We start from the raw sequence: 15,063 nt of genomic DNA, 5'->3' as shown, positions 1-15,063 counted from the left end.
TTGCCTCCCTGGTCTACAAGCTAATAAATCCTTCCAGGTATGCCAGTGATTCTGCAGCAAGCTCCCACGGTCTCAGACATGGTGCCTGCCAAGCAAGGGAATTGCCTTTTTGTTTCTGGCTTAAACGACAACCCCCGGCAAGGGGAGGAGGGAAAGCCAAGATGGGTACAAGCTTCCCTGAGGGATGACCATGACTTTTATCATTGTGATAGCTAACAAACATTCGCTGTAGCTTCATGTTTACAAATGCATGAGGTCCTTCAGGAGATGTAGCCTAATCTTAAATACATTTGAAACCTGTACGAGGAATGCCACTCAATTCGAGAATTAACATATTATTCTTATGGACAGTGCAATCGGTCTCTGTCAGCATGAATAACTCATTCCCAAAGCTAAGAGTCACCAAAAAGCAGAGATAATGCAAAATATCCAAATCCTGGATGCGATACCAATATACAGCCTGAAACTGTTCTGTGGGATGTCAGTGGCAGACTGTTTGTAGATATAAAATGCCTGTCTTAAATTTTACTTTCATGTAGACTCTGTATTATAGTTGTAGTACCTCAGAATTGGTGCCATATCCTGATCGCTCCAGAAAGTCACTCTAGATCCTGTCACATTAACATTTTCTATCTTTTGCAATTCATTTTCGCTTCATACATTTGGCAAGGCAGAACTTGGCTGGAAAAACGTGGAAGTCAGGTATACTTTTGTACTCCGCTCATAGACACTCAGTGACAATGTCAAGTTATGGTGTATTTAGATTGGTCATGCATTTTAACAGAGCGCTGATTCTGTGTTTCTGTTGGCTTCTTAGTAGGTTTGGAATGTCAATACATTCATACTTGGCTGATAGCGCTGAATGCCGACTGCTCATTAAGAAGAATTAGTCATTTTGTAGTCACTATTCAGTGATGACGGCCGACTATGCTTGTGTTGACACTCTTGTGATACTACCAGAACAACAAAAAACACTATATTAATGTTTAGTTTAGATGCACTAATGACTCCAGTTGACACCAACTAAAAATACAATGTGTTTATTGGGTGTCTGTGAGCAGTCTGGGATAGCAACTGCAAACATAATTCTTGGATAACCCAGCTGCGAAAATTAAGCAACATGTAATCAGCCCGGGATACTTTTCCAAAAAGTGTAATTTGATTAAACTTCAGGGTTTACAGTTACATCTCATTTTAACATGCTTTATTGATAGGGATTTCCACATCATAATTACAACAAAGGATAACACAATATGAGTCTGAACAACTGAACCATGTTGTCCCACATGTGATTCCTTTCCTAGAGCACAAATTGGTGCTTTGGACATGAATTGCACACCTTTTGAGAGATTGTAGTGAAGTGCACTAGAGTCACAATGGCTTAAATTTGTCTCTGTTGACTTCCTCGATCTTATTACTGTTTTTTCATCTCAACTCAAAAAGAATGGTACAACACTCATTTTTGGATTTATGAGGATTTCTCTCTAAAAGGCATCACTTCACCATTGTTAAGTTGTGTGCAAGAGACATGTTGTTGTTAGAAGGCCAATAAGTCAGATTTTTACTGCCCCATAGCACAAAATGACCATTAATATATCCACAGAGGGTTGATAGGGCTGTTGATCAATACCAATGGCTCAATGGTTACTTCATCAGCTGCTGACATTTCTGGCTTTCAAAATTCACTTTCTGGTCCGCACTCTGTTTTGAAACAATAACTCCAAACCCATTGGAATTTCAAGACCTTCCCAATCCCCCCCCCTCCCACCTAGCTGCTTTTTAAACTGCTCAGCAACTGGTATCACAAGGCATTTCACCACAAGTAATCAGTAACTGTTTGCTTTTCATTGACAGGTCTGTGATCAGTCAATTTAGGTGTCAGGAGAAACATTTCTCTCTTGGGAACAATAATGTGTTTAGTAAAGGCCATACTGTTGTACGACATGGGCATAACTTATTCAAAGCTAAACATCAGAGGTATTTTATGGTGCTCATTAAGTGTAATTAGGCAAGAGGAGTAGGCTTTCTAATTCTAATTTGTCTTAATTTGCCTGAACAGAAGGCTTCTTAATATACTATTTTTTCGTTTTTTTTCAGGGTTTTTTTGACTGAAAGTATTTACCTCTATGATAGAAGACCCATTGTTGACATGATATTGCAGTCACAATTGCACTTACACATGGTAAGACAATGACTTTACTCAGATACCTGGGCTTGAAATTGTCCATTTGCTTGTGCAGTATGCCCTTAGGACATCGTCCCCAAAGAGACCTGACTGTCTGGCTGCACAACTTCCTGAGTACAAGTTCCTGTTGACAGTTGTGGTGCTAGTTGTCTCATGTGTATCTGCAGGCGGCAGGGAGGTTAACATTGTAAAGCTAAAGGTTGCAAGTCCATTGGAATTTAATTTGGGGTTTAACAACCGCATAGCAATGTAATGTGGATTTTATCAGCCCCTGTGACCAAATATGTGGTCAGATGATTCTTGCAAGCCTGAAATAATAGTGTATGGGCCAGAAATAAGTTGATGTCTCATCAGTCTTGATTCTATTCTAGTCCAAAGATGAGGTGGGCGGCATCAGATCATTAATATTGGCTATGGTAGCTAGGTGTGAAAAAAACATGCAGACTGAAAGGGCAGCTTTTATGTGCTTCCCCTTGACAATTTTGCTATGATTCACCCTTAAAAACAGTTATATCCAATGGAGTTCCTTTGATGAGTAAAAGTCAAGTGAAAATTTTACATTTCATCTTCCACTGGCTAAATTTACTTTGTATTGTCGCATGAATATCACACTACATGGTAATAGCAACATGTGTTTTCTCAATTTGACGCAGCCTGTATCAATTAAGGATACATGGATAATAGGATGTTTTCTTTGCAAATTTGTACACAGCAAAATCATCAGTGTTAATTTAACTCTGAGTGTAAAAATCAAAACTATGCCTTAATTCACACCATCGGAGTTAATTTAACACTTTTAGATGGTTTTGAACATCTACCCCAGAGCCATATCAGCTCTATAAGGACAAACAACTCTCCGAGTTGTTTGTCCTTATAGAGTCCTTATTGTCAATCTTATTAACACTGGTAAATTTGCTGTGTAGCTACACATTGGTCATCTTCAAAAAGTAATATCCTTATTTACATTACTGGTCATTCATATCTCCTCCTGAAGTCTGTGGTACTCTGAAACTTTAAACCATGACACACAGTTATTGTCGTCTTAGCAATGACATTGCTATGCTCAGTTTGAGCACGATTGATTGTGTGTTGCGGATATTTCAGGCCATGCAATAAAAGCTGATGCTTGGCACAGGAACTACGACTGTTCTCAGGCATGGGAAGCTGATATGAGAGGCTTAATGTTCTTGAAGGCATTTATTGCAAGGGTCACCAAAGTCAAGAGCTATGAATGCTACCATGCCAAACAATGCTGAACAACATGGCATTACACAACCCAAAACTATATATTTGACATGGGCAAAGATAGCCCCATCTATTTGTTAGCAGATTCTAGTCATAGTAATAATCAGAAGTGCCGTAACGACTCTCTATTTATGTAAAATTAGACTAAAAATGGCATGGATGGGATGTTTATTTATTTTCTGGCTGATTGGGGAAAATAACTTTCAGCCTCCATGTCATTTTTTGTTCTCAAAGGAAGAAGCTTTGTCTTTTTAATTTGCCATATGGAAGAAAAACACAACGACACCCCGTATTTGTAATGCTTTTCCTTAGTAGAACCCTACCAGGAGTTTCAAAATAGACATGTGGTACAGAAAGTATGTGAATGGTTTACAGGCTTTTAAATGTCAAAGCTTGGTACATTAATGTCCCAGTAAAGACATGTGTCAATAATCGCAGGGAAAACACATGTGGCTACTGATAATATTAGTTATGTCCTGCAGCTTTACATGGGAAGATGGACAAATGTTTGCAAGGTTACACTCAGTCATGCATGTGAATTTTTATCATTTATGACTTTCCATAATTGACTCACAATATCCCCTGAAAGCGCACAACCACATGCTCACAGTAAAAGAGAAATTTGAAGCCTTGTGACAGTTGGCAAAACAAAAGCAACACGTGTCAAACTACAGTATGGCCCGGACACAGGCACAGTGGAATGTGGTAGCAGCATGCAGGGCCACTTCATAGTCAAATACAGCTCAAGTATAGCTAAAAATATGACATGTGTTATTGCTTGATTTACTGACTTTGATGTAAAATACTTGAATCTTATGATGTCTTAGAATTGGACATAAGCTATACTACTCAAAACTAGGTATACATTTTTTTTTTAGAATAATGAAAAACAAAGCTGTATTTTAGTCATTCTTAACTTTTTTTTCATCTTAACAAAACATGTATTAATAATTTATATAAAATGTATACCCACTTTTGAAACACCTGGTGTATTCCAAAATCTGGAACTTGAAACTTGTGGTACTAATTTGAGCCAAAGTGGGTTAATTCTTGATGTACTGAAGATGAATGGGGAGTTGTGTCTAAATGCACTAACAGATACGGGCAAGAGAGAAGGTCTCTGCCTCCCACTGTTTATTGATGTCATCTCTGAGCACAGACATTTTCAGAATAGCATGTCATGATGCTTGTTTTTGTACAGCAATGGATAATTTTCCATGACTGGATTCAGCTTATGTGAGAGACAAGTAGGAGAAGTCATTGTGGAACAGATAACATGATTTATTTACATTTAGTCTGGCATGAATAATAATAAGACACACAGTTAAATGCACTCTGAACCAAGGCCATATTGTCTTTAATTTTCCATCAAGTAGTAAGTACAGTAAAATCAGCTTGTTTCCAGTCCCATCCAGAAAACATCAGAGGAAATGAGCAAAAGTAATCACATCTCGGGCAAAAAAAATCAATGAAGACCTCTGGATGCCAAACTGGCATATCAACTTGAATCTGAAATGTCTCTTGTCAAAGTGCTGTAGGCGTCCAATAAGGAAATTGAATAGAATTTGTTCATAAATGCAACAGATTATTAGGCTTCTTTCTTTCTTTCTTTCTTTCTTTCTTTCTTTCTTTCTTTCTTTCTTTCTTTCTGTTTATCTCTCTTTCTTTCTTTCTTTCTTTCTTTCTTTCTCAGTCTCTTGTTCTTCCTTTTTTCCAATCAATCTTTCTTTCTTCTTCTCTTTCTTCCTCTTTTTTTCCTGTATCTATCTATCTATCATCTATCCATTGATCTTCACATTTAATACAATTTTAACACAAACACAAATAACAGCAGGTTTCAAATCGGCAAATCATTTACTTTCCATTCATTCCGAGTGTCGTGGAGAAGGACCATGGCATCACCTTAATCTGAAAGAGGAAGGAGAGGAAAACATTTAAAGACATAGCCAACAGTAGTAACATCGGTCCCACACTGTACAAATGACTGTATGGGTGTTTTTACCTTTAACAGTGAGTTTGGTTACACACTCCACTCTGCCCAGAGGGTTTTCTGCACTGACTGTGTATTCCCCGTTATCCTTGGCCCCAACTCTGAGTATTACCATGGAGCAGACCCCACAGGTATTAGAAATATAGTAGTTGGTGTTGGTGTTGACGCTGATGTTATTTCGGTACCAGGTAACATGGGGTCTGGGGTTTCCTGTCACAGCACAACTCATGTAGCACTCGTAGCTCTCTGGACTGGTGTGCATTCTTAGTGGAACGGAGAACGATGGCGGTGCCTCAAAGCTGCAGCCCTTGGAGTTGGGTAAAATCAGACTGAATTTTTCTGGATGGATTAGAGGGGGAAAAAAAGGAAAGAAAAGTTACAACCAAAAGGAAACATAATGATGACTATATTTTGCATTGCTTTTTTCCCATGTCTTTTGAGGTATTATATACACAAGGCACACAAAACACTCCAGTATGCACAGCAGCAACAATTATCGGCTCCAACCTGCTCGCTGTCTCTGCCATATGCTCCACCCGTATGCAACATAAAGTCGTGAAGGTGTTCTCACCCAGCCAATTCATATTCTTTATCTATCCTTCTGGAAGAAGGCTAAGAGCTACCAGGACGAGAGCGTCTTGGTTTCATCACAGCACCTTTTTGATTGTGCTTTGAAACTTTTTGCACTTCTATAGTGCTATGCACATACTGTAAGTCTACTAACTGTCCTTTCCTGACTGGTTTGTGTATGTATTATCCAGTATATACACCTATGTAGACCTATATAGACACATTGGTTGAAATGACAATAAACTACTAATCTTGATTCACTCTGTTTAAACCTGCCTTTCTTTTTGTGCACTTCCCAGGTTGCTGACTCAGAGGGTTTGGAAAGCCCCATGTCATTTTTGGCATAGACCCGGAAGCAATACTGCCTTCCCGGCATGATGTTGATGGCAGTAAACTTGTTATTGAAGAGATGGTCAGCCACAGTTTGCCAAGTGCGTTTAATGGAGTCGTGCTTGGTGATCATGTAGTGCAGCCTGTCGTCTCTCTTCTCATCTGGAGAGGGAGTCCAGGAGACCGTCACTGTTCCCGGCACGTTCTCGTCCAGCTCCACAGGGCCTGGAGGCTTTGGATCATCTAGAAACAGGTAGGACACATTCCTTAAGACAATTTTAGTGTACAGTTTGAAGTTTCACGCTTTAAATTTATGCCGAAAAAAGAAGGAATACCTGCACGCTGAATCTGGCTCCCTGTAATCTTTACTTGTGCCGTGCTTCAATCTAAAGTATGCGTCAGCTGGTGAAGACCCACTTTGTTTTAAACATTGCACCAGTAAAAGTTACTGAGAACAAGATTCTGTGTATGGGAATTCTTTCCTTTATTTAGCATTGACTTCTATTTTACCTTGCACCCGCGATAAGGTCGTCATGGAGGAACATAAAATATTTTCTGTGTTTAAAAATGTATATTTTGCAGGCTGGAAGAATGTCCACCCTTGTTCCTCTCTCCAAAAAACTTTTGAACAATCTCAAAAACAGAATGCATATGTAAATTTCAAATTCATATGGCCTTGGCAATCATTTCACTTTTAGTTGGTGTGGATAAGCTGAGATTTTTTTCACTGTACCTGTGACTCGTATCTCAACACTGAAGGTCTCCTGTCCAACAAGGTTCTTGACAATGATTGTGTAGATCCCTGTGTCAGAGCGCTCCGATGAGGGGATGATGAGCTGCGATGATGTGTCTCCATTGCTTACTGTCATACGCTTGGATGCAGGCACGCCATCCTTGAGCCACGTAATATTCGGTATTGGAGAGGCCTGCCAGCAAAAGCACATACAGGGGGAAGATCTGGGTTTATACTTCTCTACAGCGCGTGTCTCTTTCTGTAGTTGTATAGCCATGCAACTACATGCATGTGTACTAATGAACTCATGAATTAATGAATAAGTAGCCCGTATAAAGTATTTGCATTGCCATTAGTTGTAGAGCGGCACACTTAAATAGGAAAGTAGAGAGGTGTGATATTTGCCTTTGAGATGGGAAATTCCATTGAATAACATGATTAGGCATTTTTACATTCATAAGTTTTGTATGATTATTACACTGAACCTCAAAGTTGATGTTGACTCGTACAGAGTTCCCAGCTCTCACTACCATGAAGCTCTTCATTTTGCGGTCAGTGAATTTCGGTCTCACTGTAACAATGTCGAAAATGTCAATATTAATGACAAAAAGTGATTAATTGATTGCAAAATGTATCTTGACAATTGACTGTAGAGAATTGACAATTTCTGTGGACTCACCTGGAGGAGGCATTGCAATGATGTAGTTGTCCAGTTCTTGAGGCTCACCATCTCCACCTTCATTGGTAGCAATTACTCTCACCCAGTACATGGCCATAGACTTTAGACCCATAATAGTATAGGAGGTCATAATGATAGCATTAGAGTTACAGCGACCCCATTCTGGGTTTTCTGCTGGTCTGAGCTCCACAAAGTATCCCTTGGCCTCATCTTGGACCCCTTCTTCCTCTGTGGGTTTGGTCCATGCCAGCGATAAGGTGCTGTAGGTGGAGTCTGTCACCTTCAGGTCAATAACTTTACCAGGCGGCTCTGAAAGCGTACGCAAAGCATATAGCCTAATCTATGCAGGTTATAGCTCTATGCAGTGATCTTAATCCATATTGAGATAGCTACAATATACAGTATTTGTTTTTGGCCTAGAACTCACTCTTTGGATCTCTTGCAAATACAAATTCTGAAGGCGGGCTTGCCTCTCCAGCACCGGAGATGTTGACAGCTGCAACACGAAACTCATACTCGATCCCTTCAACCACATCCTTCACTGCATGCGCTTTGCCTGTTGGCATGTCAAAGGGTATGGGTTAGGTTGGTTTTTTTTTTTGGTTTTTTTTACCACTTCCATAATATAAGAATGAAAGAAAGCACATCTCACTTGACAAGCCCACATCTCAAATCCAACTTGTAACAAATAAATGAACATATTGAACATAGCATGAGTCGACAATTCTGAAATGATCCTACCCTTAATGGGCTCATCGGGTGGGTTGACAGGGCCCCATAGATTGCTGCCATTCTTGCGTTTCTCCAAGTTGTATCCCAAAATGTTGGTTCCTCCAGTGTTAGAAGGAGGAGACCAAGCAAGATTGATGCAGTCTTTGAAGGCACTAACAATTTTGGGTGCAGCTGGAGGTCCAGGGTATGCTAAAGGATGATAAAACAGAAGACACTTTATCTCTTTTTAACTGCCTGACACAAAGCCTTTCTCTATAGCACTTGTTAGTTTATATTCGAGACACTTTGGCACACTTTCACAAAAAAATTGTCATGTTCTTGTAAGAAGGCTCACCCTTTGTCCCTGCCTGAATATCATCTGTCTCCATCATTTCACTGGTGCCTTGTTCAGTTTCAGCCCTGATGTGGTAGCAGTACTTTCTGCCATGATCCACATCAGCGTCCCTGTATTTAGGTTCTGGACCAGTCTTGCCCAGTTTCTTCCAGCTGTTTCGGCCAATTTGCTGGCGCTCCAGAATGTAGTTGGTAATGGGAGAGCCACCAGTGTCTTTGGGCGGCCTCCATTTGAAATCAATGCAAGTTGCTGAACTTTCAATGATATCCACAGGGCCTTGGGGCGGTGTTGGTTTACCTGTGGTCAAACACAGTGATAGATTGCAACTGGTATTCTGGATACAGTAAGGGAATGCTAAATATAAAAACCTTACATTTTTCATTTGTCAGTTTTATATAGAATGGAGAACATATTGTGTGCAAATCATTGCACTTACCCAATACAGTTAGCTGGGAGAGGGCTTCAGTTGTTCCACATTCATTTTTAATCTTAATCTTTATTTCTCCTGTGGCTTTGCGCTGGCACTTGGTTAGCAGGAGGCGGCTGTGTGAGGAAGACTTCTCAATCTTGATATGAGTGTCCTCCAGCAGCTCGTCACCCTCATTGTACCACTGGATCTTCATTGGTTCCCGGCCCACAAAGGACAGCTTGAAGGCTGCATTTTGGCCAACTTTGATTATGACAGGCTTTGAGAACTCACTCAGGTCATCAGGGTTGATTCGGGGTGGATCTGGAAGAAAAACACTTGTTATTTAATATGTAGCTCAAAAGGATAGTGTTGTTTTCTACATGTTCAGTTAGGTGTCCCAACTCCACTTGGATTTTATTACCTTCAACATTTAGCATAGCTTCTGTTTTACGTCCGTCAGCTTCAAATCTGTATTTTCCAGTATCTTCCTCTTTGCAGTTTTTGACAATTAGTTTGTGATGAGCCCCATCTTTAACAATACAGATATCATCTGTTGCTGTTATCTGAAATGCACAAACACACATTTAAATCTGCGAAGGTAAAAGGTAAAATCAATTACTTTATTCCATCAACACTTATGTTATCTTCCTCACCTCGTTCCCATCTTTGTACCAGACTCCATCACAATCCTCACTGCTCAGCTTGCAGACAAGTTCTGCCTCAGTACCAATGACAGCAGTTACATCTGACAGTCCGCAGGTGAAATATACTCCTGGGTCTAAAGGTAATAAAAAAAAAGGTTAGCTGGGAACAGGAATATCTGAGCAGCATAACAGTACTTAGAATTTAATTACTATGCTATGATGTCTCTCACCAATGACTGTATCAGGGACTAGAGGGCCTGTTCTCACTCTTTTTCTCTTCTCTTGAACAGGAGCCCCATCCTCTTCCTCCTCTGCATGTTCTTCACCTTTTATCTCTTCTGCTTCGTTAGGCTCAGATGCTGACTCTGATGACGTAGGTTCACCTGGTTCAGACCCGTCTTCTTTCTTAGACTTTTGCTTTGGCTTTTTCTTTTCTGCATCTGCTGTCGTACTCTGTTTGGCTGTTGCTCCTTCTGCTGCTACTTCTGCACCTCCTGCTGCTGCTGCAGCTGCTGCTGCGGCTTCCGCTGCTGCTGCGGCTTCCGCTGCCGCGGCTGCGGCTTCCACTGCCGCGGCCGCGGCTGCTGCTGCAGCGGCCGCGGCCGCAGCTTCTGCCTCTGCCTTTGCCTTTGCAATCAATTCATCTCTCTCCTTTTGTAGCTTAGCCTGTTGCTCCTGAGCGATCTTCAATAGATCTGCTCCGCCACCACCTGCTTGAGTTGTTCTGCGGGCTTTCTTCTTTCCACGCGTGTTTGGGTCATCATCAGCTAATGAAAATTATACCATTCCAAAGTTTGTTTAATGTTATAAGGACACATTTTTAATATTTGATTAAAATAATTAAAATATAGATACATGTGATATAGATTGATAAATGTGATGTGAAAGTCTGAAAAAGGGAGAATTTAATATATGCAAACTATACCTTCCACTATAAGCCAGGCATTGCAGGATTTCATTCCAGCCACAGCTGCGTAAATTCCTTTGTCCAATTGCAGGCAGTCCTTGACCACCAATCTATGAATCAACATGTCCTCTGACACACTGATGTCATATTTGTCCCCTTGCTCCAGAGTGGTACTCTTTCCCGTCCACGTAATCTTTGTCAGGGGATGTGAGAGGACGCACTCAAAGACAGCATCCTCTCTTTCCAGGGCCTTCACCTCTTGAATCTTGACCAAAAAGTCTACATTGGGAACTACATGAAAAAGAGCATTTAATTTAATCATTGTATTCTCTACTGTGACGTTGTGTAGAAACCAAAGTACAATGAAGTAAATAATTAAATTGGCGCATCATCTTACGTTTGAAGTCAGTTGAGAAGATCTTAACTCCATCAACTTCCACTTGGTATAATCCAGCATCCTCTGGGCTGATACCATTGATGCTGAACACAAACTTCTTTCCTGATTGCTTCAATCCGTGCTTTACCTCTGTCTCGGGACTAAAAGGAATCATAACTCCATCCTGTTCAAAAATATGAAATCATATATGGTGTGTGCAATATGTGTCTGCCTGTGTGTATATGTGATATCTATCACAGAATTTGTAATATAACTTTCAATACTTTCAGTCAATTGATTTGAAAAAAATAAACATATAAATTGAAACCTCACCTTGTACAGGAAGATTTTGCTGGTAGGGTCTTTGAGTGACATTTCAAGTTCAAACTCTGCAGCACCGCTGGGTTTGAGTTCAATGGGCTTTAGGTTGCATAGTCTTTCGACAACCTACAGTAATTGGAATCAGACATTTTAAAATAATCAAAGTATATTAAATTGACTCAGAGAAAATCATTTTGCTATTTATATTTCTTAGAACGTGGTATTCTATCTGTTGTATTATCTTAGATTTTATGCAGTGTCTTCATATTAATACTTGGTTGAAGCTGAAACAAACCTTTTCTTGCTCTTCCTCCCTTTCTTTCTTCTTCTCGTTCAGTTTCTTAAGCATCCATCGGAAATCAGTGACTCCATACTGGGAACAGATGCTCTCATAGTCTTTCTTGTCTGCACTCATCAAGATATCCCAAAACCTTTCATCAGTTTCTCCGTCTTTTTTCTCTTCTTTGGACTCAGTGTCAATTCTTTAAAGAAAGAGAACCAATTAATTAGTTCAAAAGTTATTTCATCCATCTTTGTTCCACTTTGGTATGTTGATAAATAATGTAATGCAAATTCAGTGACTCAAGTGATACATGGCAAAAGGTATTGTGTCATTTTGTACTAACCCTAGCCCTTGACTTAGGTCCTACTTACCTATTTTTTAAGGCCTTTTTAAAATCCTCAGGTGTCTCTCGTATAGCTACAATCAAACCAAAAGTACGGTTATAATTTCCATTAAATAAATGAATCACATGGCATTGTTATAAGCCAAATGCAGGTTGTGTACCTGTCCTTGATTGTTGCATGGCTCTGCTCTTTTTATAACCAACTAAAATGGGAAAAAAGAAGAGATAGGAGAAAAAGCAAGTGAGAGGCACTGCATGGTAAAATCAGTTCTGAATCAATACATAATGGATTAAAAGTTAATGGATTTCATCACCTTCAATAACATTGAGGGCAGCAGTGACAACAGCTTTTCCATATTCATTTCTGGCAAAGCATTTGTAGGTGTCAGCTTGATCCGCGGATACATCTGGCATCTATGAAAATAGACTAATATCATTATATTTTGGAAGACCAAGAGTGGGGGGATAAACTGTTGATCATTCTGTTTGATTTATTGATCCATCAATCTTTATTTATCTGAATGAACATTCTTTGTCACAGTGATCTCACCTGTAGCTGATGTTCACCAGAATTTGCATCGTACATGATTTTGAATCTTTCTGGATCAGAAATTTCCCCATTATTTCTCTCCCAAGTCACAGTAGGTGTTGGATTTCCAACAACTATTGCTTTGAAAATAGCAAGTTTTCCTACAGGTAAGAAAGTATGTACATTTGTGTTAGCTTTAGAAACATTTTAACAGAATCATTGTATTAAAGAAATGAGCATGTGCATGTGATTACCATACCTTCTTGAATAGTCAGAGCGATGGGTTTGCGAGTGAAATCTGGGGTGGTCGTTCCTTCAGGTAATTGTTCCACAAATTGGGTAATCATAACCCCAGGCACCCTTGACTTCTTTTTAATTTTCACTGTCATGAAGTGAGATAAATAACATTTGTAACTTGAATGTGTGAATAACTTTATTAAATTCAATATACGATAAATTTGACTTCATGCTGTGTCTCTAAATAGGATATATACAGTGTGTTGTTAGTTTTGAAACATAAACAATTTCTTGGGACAAGTTTAGTTAACATATATTTTTGACAGTCATTTATAATGAAAGTTGGGATTTCAAAACCTAGCTATCTTCTTTACTTACCCTGCCCTGGAGCAGTTGGCTCCTCATCCTTAGCTTTCCGTATCTTAAACATCTTGGTTTAGACAACAGCTTCTCTGTTAAAGAATATCACAACAAGAAACTTTTTTTAAGTGAAACACTTAACATAAGCCAGAAATCTTACATTCATTTAGAAATAATTTTGAATAAAGTCCACAGTTTGAACTATGTCAATGTAGTTGTCACTTTGAAGTTCGCTGACCTCCAAAAAGTTTATATTTAGAATCTTATGTCATAACAACACAGAGAAAACAGTTGACATGACTATTATGTTGATGGCAAAATACTTTGGACTTTGCATGCAGTGTGGAGCTGTAGGCAAGACTTGACCGCTGTTAGTAACTATGAGAATCCCCATCTGTCTGACATGCAGGCGGACTGAATCAGCAACGGGTATCACTTACTCATGGATTTAGGCAGTATGTCTGCCTTTGGAATGTGATGTTGACACATTTTGAGTAAACCCTGGTCTTGGTGAGAGTGTAATGATATAATTGGACATGGTTATACAGTAAGTGGGTTTTGGTGTAAAAGAATGTGAGTAATTTAGCACATTCTCCCTTTAAAAATAAGTATCTACCATTTTGTTTAAAATTACAATTAGGCTACTCCTAGCAAATAAAATGTTTTCTTCAAAAACTAGTTATCAACCATTTAAAAAATGGAGAACTTTCTGAGGATCAGAGTGTCTTTATTCATTGGATTTATAGGAGTTTGGGATGATAATGTTCAAATTAAAATAAGGAAATATAAATGTTCTAGCCAACAGTGCAAATCTTTTTAAAGAGCTACATTACAGGCAAATGGTGTAATGCTCCCTGAGTTAGTAATTCAATCTGGACTGTAAATGAAAGAATTCCTGTGATCACAAAATACTTAGCATGCCCTAAGTAGGTTCCCGCAAGTGACCTGCCTAATTTTGCATGCAATAGGTCACATACCTCATAAACTATCTATCACAAACCCGGAAGTGTCTGACTGCAAATGGAACAGGCTAGATTGCTTATAAGCAGCTTTGCAGATTTAGCCCTAAATAATCATAAAAATTGGGAGGAAAGGTGCGGCAGGCAGAATTTTTTTCTTCTATAAAAAGTTCATGTAATTAATCAAGTATCACCATAACATATATTTGTGGAGCAAGAAGCAATCTTTAATCACCACTCAATATATGTAAAAGTTCAAGCTCAAAATACACTTTTGTTCAACTTTCTCTGTAGCAATACCCACCAAACATTTTTCAGCAAATATGCAAAACTTATACAATATTTTAACACATGGCTCTATAAATACTAGCTATTGATTACTAATTCAGTTACATAAAGAAAAACTCAAACCTCCTTTTCGGATATAGTTTCAAATTAGTTTAATAAAATACTGCATAAGGTATTGCATCATTTGCATATCTATGAAAACTTAAAGTGCAGAAAAGTTTGTATTCATGTGTATTTTGAGCAGAATTTGTTTTAATTTGATACTGTAGGTGGTAAGAAAATAGATGTGCTCTGAATATCTTATTGTATCTTGAAAGCAAGATTTACGTTACAAAATAATGGAACTGCTTAGCATCTGTAGCGTCACCAGGCTTACTGGAATCTTCATTAGTTTTTGTTAATACATTACTTTCTTCTTGTCACAATCATGATAATTTTGATGTATGGATTAGTTATGATAGGTAGTCAAGCCATTAGCATTACACCTCACTTAAAGACATAATTTTAGTTGAGGTTTAGCGTTTCAACAGTTGGTGAGCTAGCTCCATATTTAACATTTTTGTACACTTAGTGCAGTGCTACTATATTTGACTGGGACAAAAAATAGCT

At 38.9% G+C, this 15,063-nt stretch overlaps 1 protein-coding gene across 1 annotated transcript; it reads right to left on the bottom strand.

The window, feature by feature from the left end:
- Positions 1 to 5,333: 5,333 nt before the first annotated feature.
- On the bottom strand, positions 5,334 to 13,277 carry igfn1.3 (immunoglobulin like and fibronectin type III domain containing 1, tandem duplicate 3). The gene is made up of 24 exons (XM_071903855.1): positions 13,226 to 13,277; positions 12,870 to 12,992; positions 12,632 to 12,771; positions 12,396 to 12,495; positions 12,243 to 12,284; positions 12,110 to 12,155; positions 11,751 to 11,937; positions 11,468 to 11,581; positions 11,156 to 11,318; positions 10,777 to 11,049; positions 10,389 to 10,618; positions 10,082 to 10,280; positions 9,861 to 9,985; positions 9,629 to 9,770; positions 9,235 to 9,528; positions 8,799 to 9,095; positions 8,474 to 8,653; positions 8,160 to 8,288; positions 7,733 to 8,041; positions 7,539 to 7,624; positions 7,054 to 7,246; positions 6,267 to 6,563; positions 5,433 to 5,759; positions 5,334 to 5,338 (listed from the first exon to the last, which is right to left on the bottom strand). The coding sequence occupies exons 1-24, from the start codon at positions 13,275 to 13,277 to the stop codon at positions 5,334 to 5,336; spliced, it is 4,053 nt and encodes a 1,350-aa protein (XP_071759956.1).
- Between the last annotated feature and the right edge of the window lie 1,786 nt (positions 13,278 to 15,063).

This window comes from Centroberyx gerrardi, chromosome 5 (genome assembly GCF_048128805.1).
Source record: "Centroberyx gerrardi isolate f3 chromosome 5, fCenGer3.hap1.cur.20231027, whole genome shotgun sequence".
NCBI lineage: Eukaryota > Metazoa > Chordata > Actinopteri > Beryciformes > Berycidae > Centroberyx > Centroberyx gerrardi.
Note: the sequence above shows the minus strand (reverse complement) of the source record. Positions and strands in the feature narration are given on the sequence as shown.

What these genes read in the sequence shown, in the direction of transcription:
- igfn1.3 (XM_071903855.1), bottom strand. Translation starts at nt 13,277, where the DNA reads ATGTTTAAGATACGGAAAGCTAAGGATGAGGAGCCAACTGCTCCAGGG. An exon ending in TGCCTGGCTTATAGTGGAAG is followed by an intron (nt 10,619 to 10,776) that starts GTATAGTTTGCA and finishes AATTTTCATTAG; the next exon opens with CTGATGATGACCCAAACACG. An exon ending in CAGCCGCGGCAGCGGAAGCC is followed by an intron (nt 10,281 to 10,388) that starts GCAGCAGCAGCG and finishes GATGCAGAAAAG; the next exon opens with AAAAAGCCAAAGCAAAAGTC.